Genomic DNA, 27,560 nt, shown 5'->3' with positions numbered 1-27,560 from the left:
AGTCTTTGGACAAAGATATTCTCATGTCACTCTTATGATGTGGTGTATATTTCGATTCTGGTCAGTTTGAACCGGCCGTATGTGTGAATGGGCTACAGTTACCTGTGGAGACGTAAAGAAAGCCTGAGCTGTTGCATGGGTAGTCATCCTTTCCCTGTTCTCCTTCCACTACAGGTTATTACACCTACTTTACAATCATTTACAATGTTAAATGATCCTGGAAAGATTGATTCATGGGGAAAAAAAACTCCCCCGGTTTTCAGCCAGTTAGAACCAGTTAAAACCGACGTAGACAAGGAAATGAAAGTAAGAGACTGGCACAGAATCAGGAGCCAATGGCACTGTTGCTCCTAAGAGGCTTATCGCGTGATGTAGTTGTTATATGTGATAACATCCAAAGGTGACTGACTCCAGAATTCTCTAGGTAATGGCAAAGTCTGTCTGTTGGTTGATCCCCCACTTTGATCCAGATTAAAGTAACTCAACAAGTACTACATTGATTTGAACAAAGAGCACACCAAGACACCACAGAACATATGATTATGACTTTGATTAATACCCTGTGATTTCTAATTTAATTCAGCTGTTATGTTGTCGTGTTGGAGCAAACTGTGAAGTCAATTTTCTGTGGTCCAAATTTAACTGATGTGATGTGTCACATGTCAGCAGCCTGGAATATTGGCCAAACATCTTGAAAATCCAAGTTTCCATCCAAACTGTCCGCATTACTTTTGCACCTTGAGAATCTGGAATTTGCATCGGCTGGCTCATGGAGTTATTTTTTATTTTATTTGATGTGGTTTTGTTTAGCCTTTCAATTTAATCATTAGTTTGAGTTATTTGCTATTAATAGCTATCTTTAATCATCAAAAACAAGCCATGGAATAAGAATTTTTTGTGAATATTATTATTAATCCCAAACTCTGGCTGCAGCTTTGACCTTCTCACCTGTCCACCTAACATCTCCACAGCCATTGTAGCGGCTGTACTTGGTAGAGCATGTCTCACAAGACTAACATGCTGATGTTTAACAAATATTTTTGCCATATTCATAATCTTATTTTGGAGGGTTACCATCCTAACCTATATTAATTATCACCAAATAAAAAGTATAGCTGAAACTGACAGAATAGTAGTTTTGTATATAAGTATATTGTCATGAATAAATATTAGTAATAAGTAATGTCTTGGGCAAAAATAAATCTTGGCCTGATGATGGCACTATAGATGAAAGAAACTATATCAGATACTGGGGTTCAAAGTTGTTACAATTCATCCTTTGGCAAATGGCAACTTGTTGGCCCTCAAGTAAAAGTCAGGGGGATCACTGCTCAGCAGGATGCATCATCTTGGAACCATGAATGTTGAGATATTTCCCCAAATAAGTGAAATATCTGCCAGTGGCTCTAGAAGAAAGAGGAGTTGCTAAATTTGAATTCATCCTCACGGGATCTTAAAAAAACCTTTTGCAAGTTTGAGTAAGACATTACAAAGTTATAAAGCATGGTAGCAAGATAATAAAACATCAGATCTTACCAGTGTTGATGTATAGAGAAGACGTGAACTGTTATCCTGGAGGTTAAAGGTCCAGAGTGTAACATTTAGGAGGGTCCATAGATGGAAATTGAATATTTATGTTTTCATTAGTGTATAACCCTTTATAACTACAGAAAGAGTGGGCCCTCTTACAGGGAGTTCGCCAACTGTTTTCATTCAGCCACTAGCTCCTTCGATGCTATGTATGAAAGATTTCAATCTGGAATCTCACTGCTAGAGGACACCAAATGTTACACACCGGACCTTTAAACTCTTCATCTGTGCAAGTGCAAAACATCGCTCAATGTATTTAAGAGGGATTCCTCCGTTAGAAGAAATATAACATTTTTGCCTTCCCAAACAGGGTGTGAGCTGTGATGGTGCGTATTTATTTAAGGCACAAACATTTTCCATCAACTACTGAAGGGCGTGTGGTGGGAGCTCATGACTTCCACAAGGACACATTCCAATGTTGCTAAACACATAAAAACAAAAAAAGATCAACTGAACCTGTGTACCTGTTAGGATCTGTCAAATTCAACATGTGCATGAAATCACAGTCTCCTGCTTTGGAAAAAATAAAAAGACCACAAAGAACAGACTGATTGGTATTTGCAACAGTTCTGAAGTCTACAAAGCTGATCAATGTTCACACACACACTCATAGTTTTTCGCATTACAAATGAGCAAAGCATGTGCTATCCATAAAACCGACAATTAAAAACAGAAGTTGTCATCTCAAGAGCTTTAATCATACATAGAAATTTAGTTCAACAGTACCATTCATTTAGAATGTTTTTAGCAGTATGTATATTTAGTGTAAAGAGCATTATGTTTTTTTTTTTTCCTTTTTCTGATGAGGAATATCCACAAGGATGATAGAAGCTTTCAGAAATACACCAGAGAGATAGAGAGAGAGAAGAGCAGAGAAGAGACTGAGTACATGACTAAAGTTGTAACACCTCAGACTACATTTTTAAACACCTCAAAAGGCGACATTGATCTGTGGTTTATGTACCAGTGTCCATCCTCCTTGCTTTTTTTTTTTTTTCCTTTTCATTTTAACTGAAGAGCAGCAGAGCTTTGAACGCTTTCAGGGACTAAAATAACGGTGGTGCAAGCTCTATTTGATCAATGCCCTATAATGGAGAACCTCCTAGAAGTTTTCTATGACACCTCCTGTCGACCGTAACGAAGCGGTGTTAAGCCGGGGTTTGGTGTTGACACTTGCTTCAGAGACAAAGGGTGTGGGGGTGAGCAGGAGTGGAGGACATTGCTGCAATTGAGTGTCGTATTATAGGCATGAAAAGATTCGACCACATCCATCTATCAAGTCCATCCATTTCTCTAGCCATACATCCATCCGTTAATCCAAACATCCGACCTACCAGAAAACACCACCATGAAACATACTGTATGTGCTGTTTGTGCTATCTTAGAAGCGCCACAACAACAATTCCAACCAGCTAAAGTCCCAAGCAAAGAAAAAAAAATATAACATGTACAAGACAGAAGGTGGAACAGATAATTGGCCTACAAATCCCAGAAGCGATTATTTTTCAGTCCATCCATTCCTTTTAAGAGTAGTTAAGTAACGCCACGTGTGGATTTGGCAGACGGCCCCCGCTTCACTGAGGATGAGCCGCCATCTTGTTTCTTTCCCCTCTAAAACTTTTTGAAGCTGCTTCTTTTGTGGAGTTGGTAAAGAGTAAGAAACTTGACTTCCAGAGCTGGTAATGATGGAAGCTGCTGTTGCGGTAGCGTCGTGGCATTCAGTGGGCGCACTCACGCGCAAAAAGACAAGAGACTGTGTGTTGCGTTAAGGCTGGGAGGGAGGCTGCTGTGCTGCTGCGTGCTGCGAAATAGATGCCGGGGACGACATGGACTGGACCATGGGCTGAGCTGGTGGGGGGAGTGGGGGCTGAGCCTGCTGGGCCCCTGAGTGCGTGTTGGGGGAGGGTGGGGGTGTTGGACGTTTGAATTTGTCGGGGCTGGTGCTTCTTCTTGGGGAGGGCCTCTGTTTGAGAAAGAGAGTGAGAGAGAGAGACATAAATAAATATCCCTCATCTTGTATAATGCAATCAGACAATGGCATTCGAAACCTCAATTTGCGTCAAAGTCAGTCCAACCAACATGTTGAGTGGCAAGGTTACGTGTCCCAGTCATGTTCCCCGTCACTGAGCTATTTGTCATGACCTGACGACTACAATTCCAGTCAGTGGAATGTAAAAAAGAAAGGAAAAAAGGGTTTTAGAGAAAAATTAATCTGTCTGAGGTTCTGATCTCCCAGACAGAGTTATTTCTCGGTTTTAACTCCTGGGTGGGCTGAGTTGTGATGAGAGAGATGTGGTCTGTACCATCCTTGTACCAGAAAATGAGACCGAGTTATACAATAGCAGGGAACTGTGAGAGGAAGGACTTGAATAAATGATTTCAGCTGACTGTACATTAAGTATAGCATTATGTTTTGAACTTTAACCTAATGGATAATGCTACTGCCAGGGACTTTGGTCAAAACTTGTTTGTTTAAGTAAAGTGATTACAAAGATGCTGATCACGCTGAAGTGGTCAAGTGAAAAACTGGTGTTATCCTAAAGCTGCTCTGAAAAACATGTTGACAATCTAACAGTGAGACACTTCCTAATAGGTCATATATCTTGATGTGAAATGAAGTAAACATGTAAAACATTTAAATGTGAAATACATATTTTAAAAAAGTAATTTGTAATAAACAAATAAAACACCACAAAGAAACTGCGAAATCTTCACAAAGACTTTATGAACTGGTCAAGACTTAGGTCACAGTGATCTGGATCGTATCAAACGGACTTCCGTGCAGTGAGTTAGATAGACATTTGTATAATTTAATACCACAAAACTGTCCAATGCAATTGCAGCTGTACAATGTTTGGGCTCAGCATTCATGAAGTTGAACGCTGTTGACAGTTGTGTATCCTGACCGTTGTCTTCTCTGGAAGAGAAATATCACAGAGACAGGCTGGACTTTATTTGAGCATGATTTGTGTTGTGGATGTCAGCTGAGGTGATCTACTGGAAAAACTTTTTGTACCTTTTGTTTTATTTGATGTGTCCACATTAAACTGGTTTCACAGCTAAACATACTGTAGCACCGTCACTGCTGTCACTCTGGTTATAAATCACACTGTATCTGCTGCTGACAAAGGGAAATACTGTGCTGCTCCCGTTGTTGATCTAACAAAGCATTTGAGTCCATTAATCTTGCGGCCCTTTTATGAAGACTATATGATTTGATCATAAACCCTATAAATGGTTTAAGGACTACCTGTCTCAGACAGCAATGCATAACTTTGGGAAATGATTGTCCTGTTACACTTGGTGTCACACAAACACACACACAAACACACGCGCACACAGTCACTGTCTAGTCTAGTGTGCGGTCTTGCTCCAGATTCTGGGACATTGGATCTCATCAGTTGCTATCAATATGTGGGAGACTCCCTGGAACTTCCGGGAGAGTTAGGATGTCTGGATAAAGATAGGCATAAAAAGGAAAATTTCCTTCCGTTTGGCGTGCTCCACCTTTCACGTCTCTATTCCCCACCAGTGGGGCACACCCCACCCTTTGTGAACCGTGGCTTTAACCTGAAATTAGTCCTAAATGCAAAGATGACCAAGACTTTCTAGAGCCAGATACATAGTCGACGAAATTATTGAGAGGGTCTCGGAGTGTAACTATCTTGGCTGTCTTAAAAGGTTATGTTCAAATTTCACATTGACACACTTGTCTGAAACAGATAATTTAATTTAATTTCAAGTCTTCTTGTCAGTTCTGGATTATGCTGATGTTGACTTTAGTCCCTGAAATGTGTTACAAAAAAAAGGGCTCCAGGTTTAAAAATATAGGAATTACCATTTAGGTCCTGCTGATTGCTATGACCTTATTTGACACACTGTTGATTAGTCTGGCAAAGGGCTTGAATGGATGATGACGGTGGTATATGTATGAATAAAATGTTAATAAAGAAATAAATACGATATCAAAAGGGTGTGCTGTCTCAGTTATCACTGTGTTACAAAAGCCATAAACAGCAGACTGGACCTTGGGACATTTATGGAGTTATTGAATGTCCTCCTGGTATCAATATAAAAGTGGGCTGTGATGTATGATATAACAATATCCATTACAGGAACGGGCCGGTTTTCTTTGGCAGGTTTAAGGTTTTCAAATATGGTTACAGTGCGGCCGTGTTTGTTGATTTTAACTCTGATCTACAGAGTAAAACAAACATACTGCACAGTATTAGCAACAAAACTAGCCTTGACATTCAAACTTCAAATCTCTAATTGTTCTTTGCCTTGATAAGCCTGTTACTGAAAACTAAATACGCCAGGTAAGTTTACATTTAATCCACCATGGCTGAAAATTGAACTTCACAGCGACTGGCTTTTAACTACTTTGTTTTATACTGACTGCTGACTCCTCAGTTCTCCTAACTGGCTAGTAGGGGCTTGCGAGTGATCAACAGCTACTAAACTAAGAACATCTTATCTTATCTAGTCTTTTGCAGTCTAGACTTTTGTCTTTGGCCTTTTGCTGTGGCTCAAAAACTGACATCCAATTACACACGACATACAATTTGCCTGGTTGACAAGGTGTGGGTGGATGTTACTTACCGCTACTGCGTGAGAGGAGCTTCCGTGGACGTGAAGGGCAGGGGTGTTGTAGTGGGAGATGGCAGCTCTGGACAGTGTTGCTGGAGGGGTGAAGCCAACTGTGTGGCTGCCATATGAGAGACCTGTGACAAACGACAGGAAGACAGACATTAGACGTTATATTTAATTGTATCCAACCTACCTAAAATATCAGGATTACTTAGCTTAGGCAACTGACAGAGCAGAAAAAACAGCGGTGCAACTTATCCCTGTGCAAATATTTAGGCTGTAATCAGATATCCTGCTGAATCACACCCAACATGATTAAGCAGACTTGAAATGGCTCGATATCCCATAGCATTGTGTTCAGAATTTGGACCTAATGCTTAATCTAGAAGTGTTACATGGGAGTTTTTGGTTTACCCAAAGTGCCTTTCAATCCCCTAAGATACCTGCACGTTGTTTATTTTTCAGTTCCTATCACTCTCTCACACAGCTACTACTGACCTGCTTTAAACGACTTTTGTTCCCAGCGTCAAACAACACTGATAAAAACACAGGAAGTACAGCTGCTTTCTAGTAGATCTTATTTCAAGAAGTTTCTTGAATATTTGATGATCATAAAAAAGTCATTTCGATTTTATTTCATGTTCAATGATTTAGCACTTTACTCTAGTGAAATACTGAATTGTTTTACGTCTTTCATAAACTCTAATTAGAACAATGTATTTGTTAGGTAACCATAACTTTTGCAAATGTAACGTTTTATTGATCCTCCTGAACAAAAACAAGAGCTGCAAAAGCTGTCAGGTGGTATTACATAAGAGAGCAAAAGATTTTATTGGACTGTTTGTGTTTGTTTGCTATAAAGATAAATAAAGCTTGTCATTTAGCAACAATCCATATGAATTGATAGCAAAGGTGCTTTTTATTGCCATGGTGGCCATTCCCTGACATGATATACCTTGTCGACTACTGTATTGCCCAGAGATCAATCTCATGAACCATCGGCTGATGGCTGGTTGAACCATGATTTAGTCTCTGGGGACAATGGTCGAAGTTTCAGTGCTTCCAGTGAAGCCGTATCTGGCCTCGACTTCCTCTGCAGTCAAATTAGCAACTTGATACAGAAGAATGACGAGAAAGACGCAGTTCAGATCATCCGTATAAACAGATTTCTGCTCATGAATACACAGCATTTAAAAATAAAGCTAATCGTAAGCTGACGTGTTCCGCCTCTCACTCTTTGCTCGGCTTGTTCAACCTACAAGCAATCAAAGCCTGCTGAAACGCGATTGGTCAATACTACTTGAAAGAAAAACTGAAACCAGGACGCTTTCGATGCCGAAGTCTTAAAATGGACATACCAGGTGATATTGGTCGGCTGGAGCTCGGGGAGGGGGTGTAGGGGATGGGGCTGGACACGGTCCTTGCTCGCAAGCCCTGTGCAGACATCTCGTTGAAGTACCTGAAAGGATGAAATGACAACTTTATGAAAACTGAAGATCAATTCACACGTTCATGGAGGTCATGTGCAACATTTCTACATCAAACATTAAAGAACCATTTTAAAAGTCACAAATGACAAGGTGCTTCAATAAACAGGAGAACAAATGACAAAAGCTTCATAAAAAAAAAGAAAAGAATGCTGACATGACTGGCAATAACGTCAGTGCAACAGCCAATATAAAAGATAAAGATTAGATGTGTACAATACTGAATCCTGCTACATGACCTCATTCTTAGCTAGATGGAACAGTGTTTGAGTGTTTTTGCGGCCTCACAACAAACTTACAGTCCTGTGTTGATTTCAGAACAGACTGGGGGCCAGGGTAACGGGTAATCTATTACATTTACAGTCGCACCTGTCCTCAGATTACATCCTGTGACCTGTAATAGGACTGCCCCACCTGGTCAACCCGGAAACTCTGCCATCTACACTGGGAATTTATTTATAGTTTTACTGACCTTTAATAGACTGGAACATCAATAAATGATATATATGGATTTTAATGATAAGGTTTGCTATAAAAAGATAAATGAAACTTGTTATTAAGCAACAAGTCATATGAACTGATATCAAAAGTGCTATGTTGACCTTGGCGCGGTCTCCTTGTAGCAGACCGACCACCGTAGAAAGGACAAGGAAGGATTACAACCGCAACACGGGAGCCTGTCCTGTCCTTAAGCTGTCTGGTTAGCGCACCGCTCACTGAGACTAAATAAGCTTAGTTAGCTCAGCGGCGCAACTTCGTTCCGAGCGGTTAACTCTGCACAGAGACAATACCCAGTTATCTCTGATCTAACAAGCGGACACTGCTCATCAAAAGACTATTTTCACAAACCAACTTTCCTTGTCTAATGGCATCATCGGCTAACGAGCAGCACGCCAAGAAACTCTCCTCCTTTATGATTAGTACCATACTTATATACCTTCACATGGACTGCTAAACGTTTGTTAATGTATATGTGCGTTTCTTCAGCTTCCCAAATGTGATTTGTTTTCTATGACAGTAAACATCTTATGGGCTTTGGGACACTGATCAACATTTTGTCAGGAGTATAAATGGCTAATGTCTCTGTAACAGACTCCAGCACGCAAGCCGTGCCAATTACTAAGATAAAGTCTCTCATCTACGTCACTTCAGTTATTGTGACCTTATTGATAATAATGTCCTATCATTTTCCCCCCATCCTCTACCTCTCATCGTCCATCTCCAGACTGGATTCACTCTCTGACAGTTGTCTGCACAGGGCCTCCCTGCGCTCCATTTCTCTCTGAAGCTTTCTCTGCAGCCGGATGTTCTCCTCCCTCATGTGTCGCTCCTCCTCTATGTACTGGGCACGCTTCTCTGTATCTGAAGACAAACAGAACAAATAAATACTGTTAAATTCACATTCTGTCCTCTGTATATCAACACTTATCAGCAACAACTGCACGGACTGTCAAAATTGTTGCACTTGTATTTTCCCCTCAAATCTGGTTGTGTGGAATCACGTTTCCATTTCAAAAAATGACGTTTAAGTGGGTCAAGCAGCATTATAGTGATTTCTGTAGAAATACTGTCTTGCTACCGGAATGATCTTTATATACAGGCAATGCTCAGAGCATTAGTTAAAGGTTGGATGAACAGCCCCCTCTAGTGGCAAAAACAAAGCACATACACAATAAAAGTTCAGTGACACTCCCAGGCGTGTGTAACTTAATCTCGACAAGTGTTATTAGCTTCAACAAAATGTTTACCGCAGTTCTGTGGAACTGTGAAAAGCTTCTGTTATTTTGTCCACGCCCTGTGTGCTTTAGTAGAACCCATAAAACATGAGAAGCTGTTTTCAGTGAGTCTACAAACACTTTTGATAATGCAGTGCCCTAATATGGACTTCACCTCCTGATCCCGCATGCCTTCTCAGGCTTGTTCTAACCTTAGATCTTACTGAGTGGCATCATGCTTTGGGAAGAAAACATTATTACAGCAGTGACATGATGAAGTGAGAAGAAGGGAGGGGACAGTTTGGCCCTATTGCATGTGTCTATACAAGTACATTTGGTTTTATAGGCCTACAGAGAGCAAATTAAACATAACCTGCCCTGCCCTACATTTTTATGAAGTTATGAAAATAAGCGTCCATCCAAAAAGGTCCAACTGGACACATATTTCTCTGTGAAAATAGGCTATAGCTGCCTGAGATACAACACGATCAAATAGGAAAAAGCAACACTGATTATTTGTTAGTCAAATCACAGGATTAGCAGCCTCGTCACAAGTAATATTTTGTTAAATGACAACATTGTCAAATAAAATGAGGACAAACAACAAGTACTAATATGTACAGATGACATAAAACCGATATTAGGAATACGGCTATGAATCTAAACTGCACGTCACCAGTTTGATTCCAGACGGTGCATGTCGCGCATCTTTCAACTGTCTGACTCTTTATTCTCAATCTGTCAAGTAAAGCTGAAAAAACCTGTTGGCCCAGTGTAATATGCTTCAGTGTAATTTCAAATGGAAGAAAGAGGGATTTTAGATTAAAACCATCATTAGACTTTCTTAGAGGCTTGTTGTTGACCACTGTGCTGTTTCACTTCCTTCATATAGCTTAAGTATCTTCAGCTGTAATGTGACCAAGTGGAGGTAACAAGGATATAAACTGTATCCAGGCCAGAAAGTATCCTGTTCTCCCTGGTCTCCGGGGGAAGAAAAACAAAACATGCCTGTGTGTAGGGTGAATCCACCGCTCACCGCCTATCGGAGGATCGGTTTTACCAATCACATCCTTAATCAACACTTGCGGGTACCATGCCTCTTCAAAGCCCACACCCCACACTTGGATCATGTGACAAGCTGAGAGGCCACTTACGCTGCAGCTCAGTGGTGCGCAGGCTCTTCTTAAGCCTCTCCACCTCGTTCTTCAGGAAGCGGATATGCCGCATCATGTTCTCTGGCGAGTCTATCTCCATGGAAACGTCTCTCGGGGAGGGAGGAGCTGATACAGGCTGGTCCAACTTCTCCTGGAGGATTCTAGTTTAGAAAACAAACAGACTGCACCGTTACTAGGATTCGAAAGAAAGGACGGGCACGGTGACAAGCTGTGTTTAAATTTTTTTTTTAAATCTATGTCAGATGCCCCAATTTTTTTACAAGAATCTGGACAAAAGTCAGTTGAATATAAGACTTTAGTTAATTAGAGATAATTCTGTTCTTAAAAAAAATAAATAAATAACCGACAACCGTAAAGCTACGGTCAGTCAATCATTGGTAATTCTGCATCACAAGTGAAGCTGAGTCAGATGTTTTTGCTGACAGGCATTTTATGTATGCCTGTGAATGTGTGCAACTGTCAGAGACAGCAATGCTTGCACATTTTCAAACATATCAAAACAGATGGGAAAGAAAAAAAAGAAGCTAAATCATGTGATAGCACACTTAACAGGGCTAAGAATGCAAGTGTAATGTTCACACACAACCATCAGGTTTCAGCTAGAGCTGACACTATTTATATATTAGTTGATCAACAGATGATCCACTTATGAAATGTGTGGCTGAAAGCTCTGGAAGACAGCAACCTGGGTAGGTGGAACTTATTTTCTAACACTTTAGAGTAAGATATTTAAAAAACAAAACAAAAAAAAACAGTCAATAACATAGTTTGACCCTCAGCATGGATCTTTATTCCTTGTTAATAGGACTGAAGTGATTTTGGCTTTCAAACTTGTTCATGTGTGGATATACGGACAAGTTTTGAATGCAGGTCAACAAGGAGCAGAGTCTAAAATGTGCATGGCACCTATGTGCTCAAGTGATTTACACATAATATGATCGTTCCTCACCTTTTCTCAGCCTCCAGTTTGTCCATTCGTTTCCACAGTCTGTTGACCAGGGCTTCTTGTTCCTGCTCTAATGTGTTCTCAAGGTCTATCTTCTCCCGCCTCAACTGGAGAATAAAAGGAAGAGGAGAGAGTGACGCTCAGAGACGCAGAAACCTTGACGTTTTCAAAAGCATTCATGGGAGTGCGCACAAATACACTACTCTGCAAACCCAAGGTCTCTGTCTAGATAAGCTTCTCTTTCATAGAGCTACAGTCTCTATGCGGACTTGTGCGAGAGCCGCAGTGACAGAATGAATAACAGTGTTGCAGGGTGGTCTACAGAGATTTCTTTTTTGCCATCTGATATAACCCTAAAGCTAAAAGAAGCTGCTCATTAGTGTGTTATTTGTGGTAAAATTAAGTCACGCGTTTTGTAAATATGCCATTTGATTACGCCCCCACACAGGCAATCTGATGCATACATTCATGAGTGAGCACCAACGAATGCATGCATGCACATCCACAGAAAAATCCTGTCATCAGAGCATGGAAAAATTATGGAGTGGTTCGGCACACACAGGTTTGACAAAGCCACAGACCAAAATGTTCTTTCCAGCGAACATTCAGAGGGAAGAATTAAGGATGGTGAAACGTGGGTATGTTACACCACCACAAAAACTGGACACACAAGTCTAGGGATACGCTGCTCCGCGCTGGATGCTGAAATCTTCTTGCTCTAATCGGATAAGCATACCTGCTCCAGGGTTAGCTGCTTTGAGATGGTCTCATTCTCCATCTTCTTGATCTTTTTCATGAGCTTGTTAACCTGGAACTCCTGCTCCTGCTCTAAGTGCTGCTCCAACTCTGCCTTCTCATGCTGGAGCTAGGATAGAGAAGAGGAGGGCAGTGCACGGACAGAGGAAAAGAAGAGGAGGAGGTGGATGGAACAAGAGAGATGAGAAAGAAGGGAGAGGAGCAATAGCACAAGAAGAGATTCATGATGAGTCACATATAAACTATTTGATGACCACAGTGAACAAACACACTGGTGTCAGATCATTTAACTTGCACATCGTGAGTAACGCAAAACAGGAAGCCAATGTTACAGTTCTACTGGATTCGTGGTTAAACTTCCCTGAAGAATGAAACAGTGTAAAATAATGATTTGGCAACCAAAGGAACCACCTTTGGCAGCTCACCAATAAAAAGAAAGGGTGCGGCTCAGCGCTGATTCAAAATGGGACAGTTGTTTGATGAATTATAGAAGTGGTTACTCATTACTGGAAAAAAGGGGATGCAAATTCATTCATAGGAGGACTTGAGAGGGGAAAATAATAATTTCCATTATGCTGCTAACAGAAACAACTAGAACACCTCAGAACAACACAGTTTGTTTTAACTTACAATGACTGCATTCATACAGAGCCGAGTGTTCTGTGGTATTCTGGCTGAGAGAAAAAAGGGCCACCACGTTTCGCCACACCCAGTGCAGCCATTTTCATCTAATTAACACGCTAACAGTTTTATGAATTGTTCTGATAATGTGCCTCCCTTTCTCTGCCAATGTAACTAAGAGCTATTGTATAACAGGCCTCCAGCCCACTGTACTGTGTGGTGAGTGGCAACTATGTCTGAGTCTGTGAAAAGAGATTTTATCCCACTTGGTTTCTTCTGCTCTTCAAAGCAGAGGCAGCCTGTAACTAACAGCACGACAGTGGCGTACATAATGTGGATAATGGTAACTGTCTGAAAGTTTTTCCCTTGATTATCTCATGAATTATTAACAACAACTGGACTAAAATCATTTGAAACATTTATATAGCTCCTCTCCACAAAGAAAAACCGATATCGCCACGTTGGAAAATATCAGAAATGGGGACGCAAATGATATTTTACATCAAATTGACCGTGTGTCTCATACGGTGTGTTGAGCAATTGATTCATATACCTGCTGAGGTACTCAGACTTTTTACTTAAGTTGTCAAAACTTCAGTAGCCGTCATCAAAAGTAATGGCAGGGAAAACGCAGGTCAGACAAAATTGTTTACTAAAGGAGCATTTAAACACCCAGTGAAATAAATGACCACATTTGCTCAGTTCTACATTAATCATCCCATGCCCGTGTACACATCCATATACATACACACTATGGGTGCTCGGGCAGGGGCAGACACAGTTCTGGTTCATGTTAAACGGGTGGGCGTAATAACAAAAGCCCAAACAAGTCCATCTGTATGACCTTAAGCAGGGTCTGCTGCAGGGTCCCCCCCCACTCCGCCCACTTCTTTACACATCAACAAACCATTAGTCAGCCAACAGCTAGCCATTCAAAGTGTGAGAGCATGCGCGTGCGTCGCTGGTGCGCTCAGCAGTCGGGAAAGTAAGATGTGGAAAACAGACTGAACCAAATAACCGACAGACGGGAGGAGAGTAATTTGAGAGTCATTTAGAGTAGCTAGCAGCCGCAGTGAAGTCATCTTGAGCATTTCCAGGCTTCAGGCGAGTAGCAATACAGTTGATGATAATGCACTAGCTGCTGCTGCTGCTCGCTCATACATGTGGTCGTGCGCACAGACACACACACGTGACAACTCTGCAACGCAACAAATTTTGCATAATTGAGCGTTAAAAAAAACAAACAAACCTCTGAATCACAGTGATACTTTAAAAAAAACAGGGGTGAAAGTTCAAACTAATGAAAGCTTCCCATCACTCACTTGCATGAGCTTCCTCGACAGTTCGTTGGTGAGAAATTCCTCCTCCTTTTCATAGTTGACCGCCAAGGTCTCCTTCTCCTTCTGCAGGGCCTGGATCTTCTTGAACAAGGTGTTGCTGATAAATTCTTCCTCCTGCTCCGCTCTGGCTTGCTGCAGGACACACAAAATAAAAAAAAATAACGAGAGAGGCAAAACATCAGTGGACTCTCAGTGGATCTGGCACGTCCAAAAAGTGTTTGGATACACACATTTATCCTGATTAAATTGTAACGACCAATAAAAAAAGGGGGGTACTGCAAACACACACACACACACAAAAAACTGCTGCAGTGAAGACTGCCAGCCAAAGAGGAAGCACAATGACTCAAGAGACATTGCAGTGACTTTACAGTGAAGGGGGTGGAGAAGAGTGAAACATAAAGGGGGGGCCCACTGAGGAAATGTGTTGGGACAGCTATAGCAGTAGTGTGATGTAGTCTCAAATCCTCCATCCTGACCTCAAAGCTTAAAAACTATTTGTTTTTGCAAAGGCTGGCAGAATTTGTTCAACAGGACAAAAGAAAGCAAACAGCTAGTTAAGCCTCACACATTTAACACAGAGACACAGAGAGAGAGAGAGGGGTGGACAGGACAGGACAGGGCAGGGCAGGACAGGAGGGTGCATTTGCCAACACATCACCCTGGCATTCACCTCGCTAAGTTTGGCCTACATACCCTCCCCAACATCTCTCCAACAGATCAGTTACACATTTTTTTTTTCTTAACGATTAACCGACCGTGGAGATATATTATGACGCACCCCGTCCATGCCAAAAGGCAGCTTGAGATGAGCTGATTTTTTTTTTTTTTTTTTACCCACAACGTTGGACATAAACGTGGTGACAGTGTCTGAATAAATAAAATAAAAAATAGATACAACAGTAGTTTTTTTTAAATAAAATAAAAAAATAAAAACGCCCTTAACTTAGCCGTTGAGCTACCGTTAGCCACGTTAGCAACGCAAAGCAAAACAAAGCCAAAAAAAAAACTAGCTGGGGCTAACGTTAGCAACATGATAGTGGATAGCTACCAAAAACACAAACAGCGTTGTCAAATAAAGATTTTAAAAAACACATTAAATAAAAGGCCAACGTTGGTTTAGACAGACAACAACAGACGCGGCTAACTCGCTGACAGACGTTACAATGTAAACTGGCGTGTAGCATGTAGCTCGTTAGCGGCTAACGTTACTCACAATGGTGACGCTAGCTTTGCGGAGGTCCCGATTCTCCTCCTGCAGGGCTTTGCACTTGAGTTTGAACGTCTCCAGCTCAATTTTGAGAACTTTATTCTCCTGCTGTAACGAGGCCAGGCGGTTCGTCAGCTCCTCCAGGCGAAACTGTGAGATGACTATGCTCGGTTTGCCCGAATTCGAGGCGGAGGACGACATCGGGGTGGCCGAGCTGCTCCCAGCTCCGTCGGTGTCGCTCTCGCTTGCGCTGTCCGCCATGGCTGTGCGACAGTGTGTGGTGGAGGAGGTGGTGGAGTAAGTAAGAGGGGAACACGACGGCAGCTGCAGCGTTTGAGGAGCGCAGACAGCAGAAATGGTACACCGTGTGACCTTGCGCACGCTTGCCGGCATAGCGCCATCAGCAGGATGTCTCCAGTACCGCGCCACATTGCATCCTTTGACACATGAGACTGCGAAACCTCATGATGCATTTTTATATCAACGCCATCCATCCCGAGACTGCAACATGACAAGCTGAGCTCACACTTTCAGCTGAATGATTAAAAACCTTAAACTGTGTCCTGCATCACCCCGCAGTCCTGTGTCAAAAAGTTAAATGCTGGATAATATATCTGTGTTTATTCAGAAGAGTTCACAACACCGACCTAAAATCGGGATAATCTTAACATAAGGATGATGTGGAAGGTCCATAAGTGTCAGAGCATTTCTCTGTAACTAGCACTACTACTAGATTACATCAGATTAGATTAGATTCAACTTTAACAAGTGCTTAGACAATGAAACCAGAAGTGCAGAGTATGTATGAACAGGATATAATGCAGGTATAAATATGAATATGTTATAGGATATATACAGTACAAGCAGCATGGACTTAAAATAAATATACTAACATATATATATACAGCTCGGCAGTAGCAGCAATTGCAGGTAAAATGAAAAAGTTATTACAGGTGTATTTACTACTACTACTATTAGTTTCATCCAACATCCACTTAATGTTAAGAAATAATATATACACTGTTGTCCCCAAACACCTCTTCTCATGAAGTGATTGTGACCATGTGGTTTAAAGTGTATCATCTCTAAACTTTATTGATCGGTCTCTTCCAAGTATATCATAGTGAAAACCTGATGTATATAAACAGGAATAAAGAGAGGGAATGTGTCTGAAAACTAAATTATTCCAACTTTATGGGCAACTGTGTTTATACAGCTCAAGCAGTAACAGAAACTGTAGGTTTAGAAAAGATTGTCATCATCCACTTATGTTAAAAAATAATATATATAATGGCTCCCCTCTGTGAAGAGAGAGGAGACTAATTCTGTGACAGTTGATTTGAGTGATGGCCATTAATACATAACTTGCACTGACTTATTTCTGCATAAAGCTACTGCACAGAGAGTTTATGTGTATGTTTTTCTTCCTCCATCTGGTGGGACTGCTTTGAAATATATATTTTTTAATCATTTATCATGAGGCAGCTGTGGCTCAGGAGGTAGAGCTGGTGATTAAATCCTCAGGGCCTCCTGCCCACATGTCAAAGTGTCCTTGGGCGAGGCAGTGAACCCTACATTTCTGAATGTGTGTGTGTGTGTGTGTGTGTGTGTGTGAATAGTTGAATGAAAGGCAAATTGTAAAGCACATTAGATAAAACTGCTACTGAAATGCAATCCATTAGAAAGAAAAAAAAAAAGCAACATCCTTATGTGAAACTCTTGTTGCCTGGCTCCCAGAAGCCCGTACAAACATGTAACCAAACAGCCCTGTAAAATTTTCCTCAAGGACGCTTCGGAGGAAGCATGATTGTGGTTGAAGGGCTGTGTCTCTCATGACATACTTGCCCGATTACCATTACGTTTCTACATAATAATGAAAAAAAAAAGTTCAAAGACACAAAGACAAGAACAGAGACAAATATATTGCGAAATCAATGCATTTTTATTTTTTTTATTTTTAGGTAGATTTTTTTTTAAAGACGTCTGAAACATTTGTGGTGGCTTCATTGCTGCTATAGCCTCTAAAAGACCTTGAATAACCAAAGTGCTAGAATAGTTACATTTCAATGGCTTCACTCTGTTAGTAAGAATTGTACATCAAAAAATCTGCTCAGGTGAAAACACATATCAAACAAAATTGACAAAAATTGATAGTTCAACCATATCAAAGGATCCTCTACCCCCTGATTGACATAGTAGTATAAGGGGATGTGGTACAGCACCCTACCTGACTTCCTTTAACCCTCCCCACCCCCAAAAAAAGTTACATAGTTTTCATGTCCACAGCATAGACATCAGCATACTGAGCCATCGCACCAGTAGAACACCACACTTGAACTACATGGGCATCTAATGAAAACCAATACAAAGATATTTCCTAATGTAATGTAAAGTAAAAGTTTGCCAATGAGCTAGTGAAAACAATTCTATTCGACACTGCATATACAGACTCTCAAGCCTAAAAAGATCACACAGTTTCAGAGTTAAACACAATTTATTTAATGCTTAAATAATTGTTTTTGACCATCCAGTGTTTTTGTCATACAATATGCTATTTAGAGCTACAATCAAATAATGTCTTTATGTGTCCTTAATGTGAGTAGGATTTTAAATTAAGGAAATACTTCACCAAAAAATCCAAAATGAAATGCCCCAGTTTTCCTTAAATACCACAGCAGCCGTTAGAAAAACCAAATTGACACACTGCTAAAATGATTACAAACAGTCTAACAGTGTACAGAGACTCCTACACCTTATAGCCAATACGCACAATACATTTATAATTTTACAGCGAGCCAGCCTACTAGCATTTACATTCAGATTATTTCGTTCTCGTAGCAGAAGCTGCCCTCCGGTTTCACATAGACAGACGAGACATCACACCCTCAAGAAGCTATAGAACTTTTTTTTCCCATTCTCACCCCGACATGATAAATGTTTTAATGGTATCCTTTTTCAATTTTAAAATATAAAATTGGTGACAAATGTTAGGGCTATATGTGTACACAGATAAAGGGTTTTATTTGTCATTTGAATACAGTGTTTGCAAACTTGTAAAAATTGTACTTAAAATAATGTGAACAGCATGCATGAAAATATGAGAACTCTGAAAGGCTGCTTTTTGTAGGATTAGATCCATTCCCACTTTGGGAATTAGTGGAATTTGATTTTCTGGAAATTTCATCTGTTAAAATCAAACCAGCGTTTTTTGTCTTTTTTTTCATGTACAAACATTATACCTGCTCTAATAATTAATTATACAAGAACCTGTGAAGTTACACTCAAATCTTTAAAAGTGGAACTGTTTCAATAAATTTTGAAAGCACTTGAAAAGGTCACTCTCCTCAGTGCGTTCTCAACCGGTAACTCTCCCCTTTTTTAAGATTTTTACACGTTGTTATTTTATATACAGAAAAAAGCTTTTGTGTTAGTTTAAGTTTTAAAAAGGAAGAAAAAAATCCCAAAACAATTTACATCCTGACAACAATGGGTTCAAGAAAAAACTATAAGGCGAGTGTTGAAACTGGATCAGAAGTGTTCCATTAGATTTTTTTTTTTGTGTGTTTTTGTGTCTACTTCATTCTTTCCGCCCACCGTGTGGATTGAGCTCTTGTGCCATCTTTGGTCACAGTTTGCACCTGTGTGGTTGTCAGTAAGGGAGTCTTTGTCTCGTTTTTCACAGCAAACGATGCTCCTCAGAAAAGTTCTCACAGACACCAGTGGACCGATGGCACGTATTTGTTTCACACAAAACCGGAAGCAGAATCATTGTCCACAGGTCCACCACAGTCAGAAAGTGAGAAACCTCCCCAATCCTTTGAATGACAGGAGGTGAGTTTTTCATGCTCATGCGGTAAGTCAGAAGGGTCGACTCCTCTCACGTGAAAACCATTTGTTAGAAGGAGATAGTTGCAGACTGGACCCTCGCCCGATGTCCTCACATAGGAACTCTTCAGCCCTCTAAACACTTATTTCCAGGAAACATCTAACTTCCTGCACATCTGTAAGACACAAAATAGAACATCATATATTGTAGCACATTTAATGTAACAGTTAATCAGTTTACATTTGGCCAGTGTAAGACATTTTCTAACACCTACAAATGATTATTATCCATTATCTTACCTACATATTAAATTCAGTTGAAAAGGTGTAATGCTTGTCTCATAAAAGAAAAACGTTCTACGTGTGAAAACCTTTTTAATGGCAAAACACTGTCGTGATCTTTGTATGACAGCATGTTAATGAGACCCGATGGTCTGTGGGTTGTTATGGTGACCTCTGTTACCATAGAAACTCTTTGCCAGACCTCGCAGTGGAGCCATATTATTTGAAAAGTCAGTTTCCTGCACAGATGGAATGATTCACTGCAAACATAACATAAGGGTGAACAGCAGTAGGGATTAACAGTTTGGCCAGTGGGATAACAAACTCTTTTTGGATGCTTACAATACTATTGTGCGTCAGGGATTTAGTGGACAAAAACAGGCAATGGAGGGCATCAGTGCGTCAATATAATGCTGAGGTGTCTACCATCACCATCAGCCCCGCACACACAAACACACACACACACACACTCAGTGAGCACAGAGGATAACTAGACTCAGACATCAGTCAGCCATTTGCAGTTTTGAGTCTGTGAGACAGAGCAAGAATCTAGAGAATACAAGTAACAGTTTGAAATCTCTCTTGCCGAGAGTTAGAGGCGAAGATCAATACCATTCTCATGTATGTGCGTTAGGTATAGAGATGGAGCCAGGAGGCCATTAGCTAAGCATAAAGACTGCAAGCAAAAGAAAAGCAGGCGGAGTTAAAAATATATCCACGTCGTACCAGCATCTCTAAATTTCACTAATTAGCGTGTTGCATTTTGTTTTCTTAATAAATACACAAACATGAAAATGACCTTTTGTAGCTTTAGGTGGGTGTTTCGTGCTCTAACAATTTTTTCTGCCAAAAAAAAAACAGTTTATCAAACCGCCCTACACTGCTGCTGATTTCCTGGTGGTACAAGTTAATTGGCAGTGCTGATAGACGTATTTTTGAACTCTGGAGAAAGAAAGCACATCCCTTTGCGGAGAGAGTACAGAGTCAGTGAGTGCAGACTGATGTACAACTTCATAGAGTCAAGTACAAAGAAGAGAGAGCAGATAACTGCTGATCGCAGTAGCGCAAAGAGTAGCACAGCTAAATAGAATACAGTAAAGACAGCAGCGGTACAGCAGAAACTTAACTGAGATGGAGCAGAGACGTTTTGCATGAATGTACATATACTATTGATAACAAAGACAAGGTGAGTTACTGTACCTGCTGGAACACAACCATCCCTATGAGTGGAGCTTTTTATCCCCCGATCTTCTGTCATCCTTTCGCCTGCTATTCCTCGACCCTTCTCCTTGCTAAAAAAGAAACACAAGCACACACACATATAAAGGTGAGGGGTCATTTTTTTATCTTCTCATTGAAGGAAAAGAAGTTGCAACCCAACACACAAACCTAAAACAGCAAACTGAGACAAAGGAGAAAGCAAAAGTCCACACACTGTAGGAATCTGAAACTAACAAAGATTAGTAGGGGCTTAATTGTTAAGAATATAATTAGGACCCAAACCACACACCAACTAGACACCTGGAAGAAGAAAAATTCAGTTATCGTGGAAAGAGTTAGAAACAAACGAGGCAGATTGTATTTTCACAGCAGAGTCACGATGCTCATTAGTCAGACGGTTGACTAATCGGTTAAACACTTAAAAAGACCATTAAAACCACACAGTCAGGAGCAGAGTCAGCAACCCTTTGTTATGCGAACACAATAGACACCACACAGTGTCAAAACACAACATGTGCTTCAACTGCACTTATGTTTTTTTTTTTGTCCAGTAGATAATGAGACAGTTATCCCAAACCAGTTAATCCAGTGTTAATCAGAAATTCACCTACACACACACTGAACATGATCAAATCCAGCTGATCCTCTTTGACTTAAAGCTGCAGTGAGATGTAACTTTGAGATGTAACGTGCTATCAGTCATTTTATATAAAATTTCTTTCTTTTCCTTTTAAACTGTGACTTTCTTCTTTACATTCCTCTTAAATAAGAGTTATTTTATTCACATGGTGTAATCTCAGGTTGAAGAGGTTTCTGATTTAGATAAGATACAATGCTCTTTTTTATTACATCCCTACTTTGACTGATAAACTATAAATCATTTTTTTTTAATTATTGCCCAAGTGTTGCCCAGTGCAGCTTTAAGTCTAACTTTTGCATTAGCCATTGACCTCCCACCAATGTTCTCCTAGAATACAGTTAAAAGGTTTCTTCATGCCAACCTCTGACCCGTCTTCCTGCAGAGTGGGACTGTGCTGAATGTCTTGTAGCCACCTGTCACCTCCTTGGTTTTCTGGTGTGGGAGTAGACATCCGCCGAATAACCTTCCTGATTACCTGCCCGAGGCAGAAGGATGTCGACAAAGGAGGAAAAGATCTGATGGTGTCTGCTTTTATAAAAAAACATTATGCTTCTCTCTGTGTGATTTTATTTCAGGGATGAACGGGAAATTTAGTTATACGTTACTTTTCTACTGATGAGGTTACCATCTTGGTCCATATAGTGTTCCTCTGTCATAGACTCGCCTGGGATATTCTTTGCTTCTTCTCCCTGCAAATGTTTTTGGTTAGCACATGATTGAGGGCTGAAATAGCTGATTCAAACATGATAAAACACTCCTTCACCATAACCACGCTGAAACAACACCCAAAGAAAGAATCTCCTCGTCAGAAAAAGGCCGAGCACAAGGTTAGTCTTCAACTAGTTAACATAAACACCATGGTATGAGGTACCATGAACTGTGACAGACTCAGTAGTCATGTACACAAACATATCTACGAACACACAAAGAGCGTAGAGCTATTAGTACACCAAGCAATACTACTACACTACACACCAGACTAACCGGTCTAAACCAAACCAAACCAAACCCAAACCAAACCAAAGGTCATTCCAGCTTCTGCTCCAGGCTTTCAGGGTACCTTTAAAATGATACGGCGTCTGAAGATTCTGGTGGTTACAGTCTGTTCTTCCTCTGAACCGGAATCTACACTAACCCGCTGCTGAGGAAGGTGTTATAAGGTCATTACACAAACACATGGAGGGAGTCAGCAGGAGAGAGAAGCACATGTATCGGCAATAGTATTAGTTAGTTAAGACATTTTGTTGATGGCCTTCGTGTACTTCACTTCCAAGATTGGCTGTATCAGAAAAGAGAAACCTGGAATAAAACACTGACATTAAGGTTTAGGTTTCTCCTGCAGTAACAGAATCATAATGCAATGTAATGCTTTAGTAGCCACAGACATTTCAGAGGATTATATTCTACTAAACTGCTGTTTAGAGTATTTTTTGTTTGATTCTATACATTATTATTATTGCTTGTAACGTTACCTGGACTTTTTTCTCTGACACTAGTGTTCCTTCTTCCTTTCTGCCGTTTGATGATTCAGATGAGCCGTCCTGAGGTGAGTGCTTTGAGTTGTCGCCGTTTTGTCGGGACCTCCCTGATTCTCCCCTAGACGAGGAAGTGATGGAGTCACTAGAGTTCTCTTGGCTGTTGGGTAGGAAACACAGAATTAGGATCGAAGGAAAGATTTTTGAAAGTAAAGTGGTGGATTTCAAATTCAGGTTGCTGTCATTCTGAGAAACTGGATATTTTTTAAGGAATTCTGTTTGAAGCCTTTAGTTGTATAATACCTTTCCCGCCTGTCAAGGAGGTCTGAGCTGACACTGCGGCCTGGCGTTGGTGGTTCCACATTGACGCTGGATGAATCACTGTGCCAACCTGAAAGCGAACACACTTCTTTTTCTGCCTGCTCAACGTGATCAAGAATCGCCTCAACACTGGCCTCGGTTATCTCTTCGACCTCCTCCTTCTCCTCTGAGCCTTCTTCGCTCTTCACTTCCTCCACGAGAGATCCTAATGCCTCTTCTGTGATTACTTCATCTCTGTCTCCCTCCTCCTCTTCCTCATTGGATCCAGAGTCACTGGGCTGACGTTCCCCAAGTGCCTCAACCCAGGCCTGAGGGGAGAGCTCAGGTACAGACGGGTCCTCAGCTACTGCATCCCCTTCTGATGTCCCGGGATTATCTCTTTCACTGCCACATAACACCTCTTCATCCTTCAACTGCAGTTCTCCATCTGTGGCTCCATCTATTCTGTCACCCTGGTCAAGCCTTTCCTCGCTGTCCACATCAACTTTTTGAACTTCAGGTGTTTCATCTATACACTCTTTGACAGTTTCGGCTTCTATGCTATTGTCTTTTTCCACTTCATGCCCAATTTCTATGAGATTCTGCTGCTCTTCTGACAGATTCTGCACATCTTTTACCTCCTCCACCTCACAGGCTGCTCCCTTATTCCCATCTTGAATAAGGACGAGCTCCTCATCTGTCACATCTCTCTCTTCCTCTGCAAATCCTTCCGTCTGCGCCACCAAAATGTTGTTTTCTTCTGCCAACTTGGACCTATCTCGTGTTATCATCTCACATTTTCTTTCCACATTTTTAATCAAATCCTGCTCTACCCACTTTTCCACTAATCCATTTCCCTCTGCTAACTCTGTTACAACCATCTCAAAAACCTCTATTACTTCTGTCACTTCACCATCGCCTCCTTTCAAACCAACATCCTCCTGTAGCCCATTGGGGGCATCCATCTGTGCTCCTCCATCTCCGATTGGTGCGCTGTCAGGCGATGAAGGGGTTATCGATGATACAGATGAGAGTGAGGGGGAAGACGCGGAGTAAGCCATGCCAATGTCTAACTCACACATCGTGGGGAGGGATTGTGACTTGGGCGTGTGGCTCATCTCCATTTCATGTAAAGACCTGTCCTCCTCCTCGCTCAAAAGCAGCTGGTCATTCAGAGCGATGTGGGGCTTCCTGATGTTGGAGGGAACAGGATCAGGGAGCTCAAAGACTGGAATGCACAGGGCGAGCTCGCAGGGTCTGGGGGGGCTCCTAGGGGGGCTGTCTGGCTCTCCGCTACCGCGTTCTATCTCCGGGCTCCAGGGCAGAGGCTGGGACTCAGCCAGCAAAGGGGTGTCTGGTTCTGGGTAATGGTGGTGCTGGTGATGGGCAAGGGAAGGGTTGGGGGTGACGGGGAGTTCGGGCTCCAGGAAGTGGGGGTCAGAGTGCAGTGCGGCGGGGGACTGCAGCTCCGCTAGAATGCTCTGATAATCTGTAGGTGACAGGATGACATATGTAGAGACCCACACACACACCGAAAGCATGCCACAAAAGAACAGAACACACCTTAACACACACACACACACACCTTAACACATACACCATATGACGAGGACAATGGCACAGATGCTGAAGAAGTGTAAAGCATGTATCCAGACAACTAGCTGAGATGCTGATATGTCAGCAGTTACTGTATAATGGCTAAATGACAAACCAATATCAAACATATGCAGTAAAATGTAATTAATACATACAACACATTTTACTGTATATGTTTATAAATGCCATATTCAACATATGAAAATAAAAAAAATAGTAAAATATAAAAATATATATAAAGAAATACATTCAAATTGTCAGTAATCATAAAAGCAATGTCATGTTTGTCAGTATATTTTCCAGTGAGTGTTAATTCAAAAGTTGTGGTGAGGTAAGACATTGAAAGTGGGACACATCAGTGACATAAGGCCATATTAATCATGTAGTGTTGCATGTGATGAGCGTAAGATATTAATGTTTGCCAGGGTGTACTGTTACATGCTCACGTGAGATAGTTGACAGATGAGAGATGTGACAAGGAGTAAAGGAGGAGAAGGAACAAGGTGAAGGATAGAGCCCGCTAAATTAATATTTCCATTGTGGAAGGGTCAGTGTGGGTTTGCATAGGAGGTGGAGGGATTGAGGGCGCACAAGTAGACTGGCAAGCAGGACAGGGAGACAGAGAGCGGAGAGGAGGGGAGGAAGGACTGGGGCTAGGACATCGGGACCCAGAGGGAGAGATGGGAGGGAGAGTAGAGTGGGAGAGAGGGGAGACAGGGCGAGAGGAGGAAGCCAGCTGGGTCACTAAAGACTCTTTGCTTGGAGACGCGGTGGCAGAAGGCAATGCCCTTTCTGAGGTTGAGGAGGGGGTGGTTGGAACAGGTATGGTGATGGATTCAGATCGGTTAGGGGTAATAGAGGAGGGAGCGAGGGTTGCAGTAGTATGACAGGACAGATCGGAGGTAGACCCGGATAATGTGACAGAGGAGGTGTTTGGATCTGCTTGGGAAGGGTTTGGAGTCAGCGTAGTGTGAGTGGGGGAGGTTGGGACTGAGGGGGGAGTGGATGGGACAGACGTAGCCGAAAAAGAAACGGGTGGTGGAGAGTTAGCCGCAGATGAGGGCGGTAATGGGGAAGTGATGAGGGGGATCGGGGAGGATGGGTGGGGTGAGAAAGGGAAGGTAGGGGATTGACGAGGGTCAGCAGTGGGACACTGAGGAAAAGGGGAGAGGAAGTTGAACTGTGACTGTTCCAACTGCGCCGGAGGTGCCAAGTCTTTAAGAGAAATGGAGGACTCATAACTCGGAGAGCGGCGTGGGGAAAAGGGGCGACAGTGAAGTTCCGCAGTGGTTTCGAGGGGAGTGGGTGGGGGTGTTGGGGTCAGCGTTGAATAAAAGGGGCTGGGTGTCTGCAGGATGAAGGAGGCTTCACTGCTTCCGGGAGTTAAAGGGATAATTATGCAAACTATTGGAAAGGAAGGCAAGACACATGCAGAAGAGATAAAAGAAACACAAAGTGAATTGAAGAAAGTGGGAAAGAGAATACATAAAAGATTGTTTAATGTGAAACATGCTTGCACAATAAAACAATGAATGAATAACGACAAATGACTGAGTGATGTGTGGAGGAGGTGGCACGTGAGGGATGAGGAGGAGAGGGCACACGAAGATATCAGCAACACATGACTCTTAATTTGTTAAGAGCTGTTATGTGCTGTTATCAGCAGTAGATACTGCTGCAGGATGGTGATGGGAGGCAGGAGGAAGAGGAGGAGGAGGAGGAGGAGGAGGAGGAGGCAGTCTGGTTTCACAGATATTCTCTCATCTATCCAAGGAAGGCTCAGAGGAGCTGGAGGAGAACTAGGAGAGCTAAGCTAAATCAATAGAGGGAAGCAGACTATACAGGGTTATATAATTACTACTCATTACTAATCAACTTAGACATAATTAAAAAATACATTTAAAGCAGTATGTAGTATGCAGCATGCACTTAGAATGGGGTTTTAAAGTGGATATTGCTCATTTGTGACAACTGGATACACAAGTATGATTTAAGTAAAAAATCAACAGAGCCCAATTCAAATCAGTCCAAGTGGTAAAGTGGTATTAAAATATGGTTTTAATTGAAATTAATTAAAGCTAGATTGAAGTTTAAAGTAAAATACTACTAAATAATTATTTCAATGGCCAAAAACTGTTCAAGCACAGTAATCAGGAATGCATTTTGAGAACAGTAGGAGCCAGTTGTCCAAACAAAATCCAAATCTGATTATAAATCAATTTCTCTAGAGACTATACATATGTGATCCATGCATTGGCACAACAAGTAAAAAAGGTAGCAGGGAGAGGTAAGAGGTCAGCTAAACAGAGCTAAACTTTACCATCAGCCTGATCCCGGAAAACAGCGTTATCATCGGCAAAACATCTCGTGCCTGAAATGTTACCATAGTCAAATATTGGGCCCTCCAGTAAAGTCACAATATCCATCCGATTGACTTTGGTCAGCACTGCAGTTAAGGCATCCGCTGTGGGGAAAAAAACAAACAAAAATGTATTAAGTCACCAGAAAATGATTAAAATATGGTTTGTATATTTGAATAAAACTGCTTAATAGACATTATTAGTAAAAGTAGGGTAGTAGTTTGATAGGGGCAATAAACACAGTTAGGCTGTTCCTGAATTAATCTTCCAGATTCCATAGTGGTTGAGGATTTCTGAACAGATGAGAGACGGCAGTGATAAAAAGACAGACGGAAAGTACTCCAACTCTGATTGGACACACTTCATTCAAAAACATTCATTTTAGTGAGCTAGCGTCAGAAGTTCGTCTTCTCCAGGTGATGAACTATTAG

General features: G+C 41.4%; 2 protein-coding genes across 12 annotated transcripts in view; both read right to left on the bottom strand.

Moving 5' to 3' along the window:
• Positions 1-1,904: 1,904 nt before the first annotated feature.
• Positions 1,905-15,896, bottom strand: LOC104919538 (coiled-coil domain-containing protein 6). The gene is made up of 9 exons (XM_010731588.3): positions 15,437-15,896; positions 14,203-14,352; positions 12,240-12,368; positions 11,507-11,610; positions 10,537-10,697; positions 8,873-9,029; positions 7,539-7,639; positions 6,193-6,314; positions 1,905-3,553 (listed from the first exon to the last, which is right to left on the bottom strand). The coding sequence occupies exons 1-9, from the start codon at positions 15,821-15,823 to the stop codon at positions 3,356-3,358; spliced, it is 1,509 nt and encodes a 502-aa protein (XP_010729890.3). The 5' UTR covers positions 15,824-15,896; the 3' UTR covers positions 1,905-3,355.
• Positions 15,897-17,351: 1,455 nt separating this feature from the next.
• The window catches only part of LOC104919548 (ankyrin-3), a 117,549-nt gene continuing 107,340 nt past the window's right edge, over positions 17,352-27,560 (bottom strand). For 10 of the 11 annotated variants that reach the window (XM_027278235.1, XM_027278236.1, XM_027278237.1 and 7 more), the window contains 7 exons: positions 27,090-27,233; positions 23,177-24,662; positions 22,871-23,033; positions 22,004-22,087; positions 21,760-21,873; positions 20,738-20,829; positions 17,352-19,431 (listed from right to left, as the gene is read on the bottom strand). In XM_027278235.1, coding sequence (XP_027134036.1) covers positions 20,758-20,829; positions 21,760-21,873; positions 22,004-22,087; positions 22,871-23,033; positions 23,177-24,662; positions 27,090-27,233 — 2,063 coding nt within the window. In that variant the 3' untranslated portion in view covers positions 17,352-19,431; positions 20,738-20,757. The remainder of the gene's footprint in view (positions 19,432-20,737; positions 20,830-21,759; positions 21,874-22,003; positions 22,088-22,870; positions 23,034-23,176; positions 24,663-27,089; positions 27,234-27,560) is intronic. The other variant, XM_027278243.1, reaches the window with a different exon arrangement.

The sequence above is a fragment of the Larimichthys crocea genome, chromosome III (genome assembly GCF_000972845.2).
Source record: "Larimichthys crocea isolate SSNF chromosome III, L_crocea_2.0, whole genome shotgun sequence".
Classification (NCBI taxonomy): domain Eukaryota; kingdom Metazoa; phylum Chordata; class Actinopteri; family Sciaenidae; genus Larimichthys; species Larimichthys crocea.
This window is presented reverse-complemented; position numbering and strand designations above follow the sequence as displayed.

Excerpts from the sequence above, each read along its gene's own strand:
- LOC104919538 (XM_010731588.3), bottom strand. The coding sequence starts at position 15,823 with ATGCCGGCAAGCGTGCGCAAGGTCACACGGTGTACCATTTCTGCTGTC. Across the intron at positions 14,353-15,436 it reads GCAAAGCTAGCGTCACCATT|CAAGCCAGAGCGGAGCAGGA; the intron begins GTGAGTAACGTT and ends TGTGTCCTGCAG. Across the intron at positions 9,030-10,536 it reads GCGCACCACTGAGCTGCAGC|ATACAGAGAAGCGTGCCCAG; the intron begins GTAAGTGGCCTC and ends GTTTGTCTTCAG.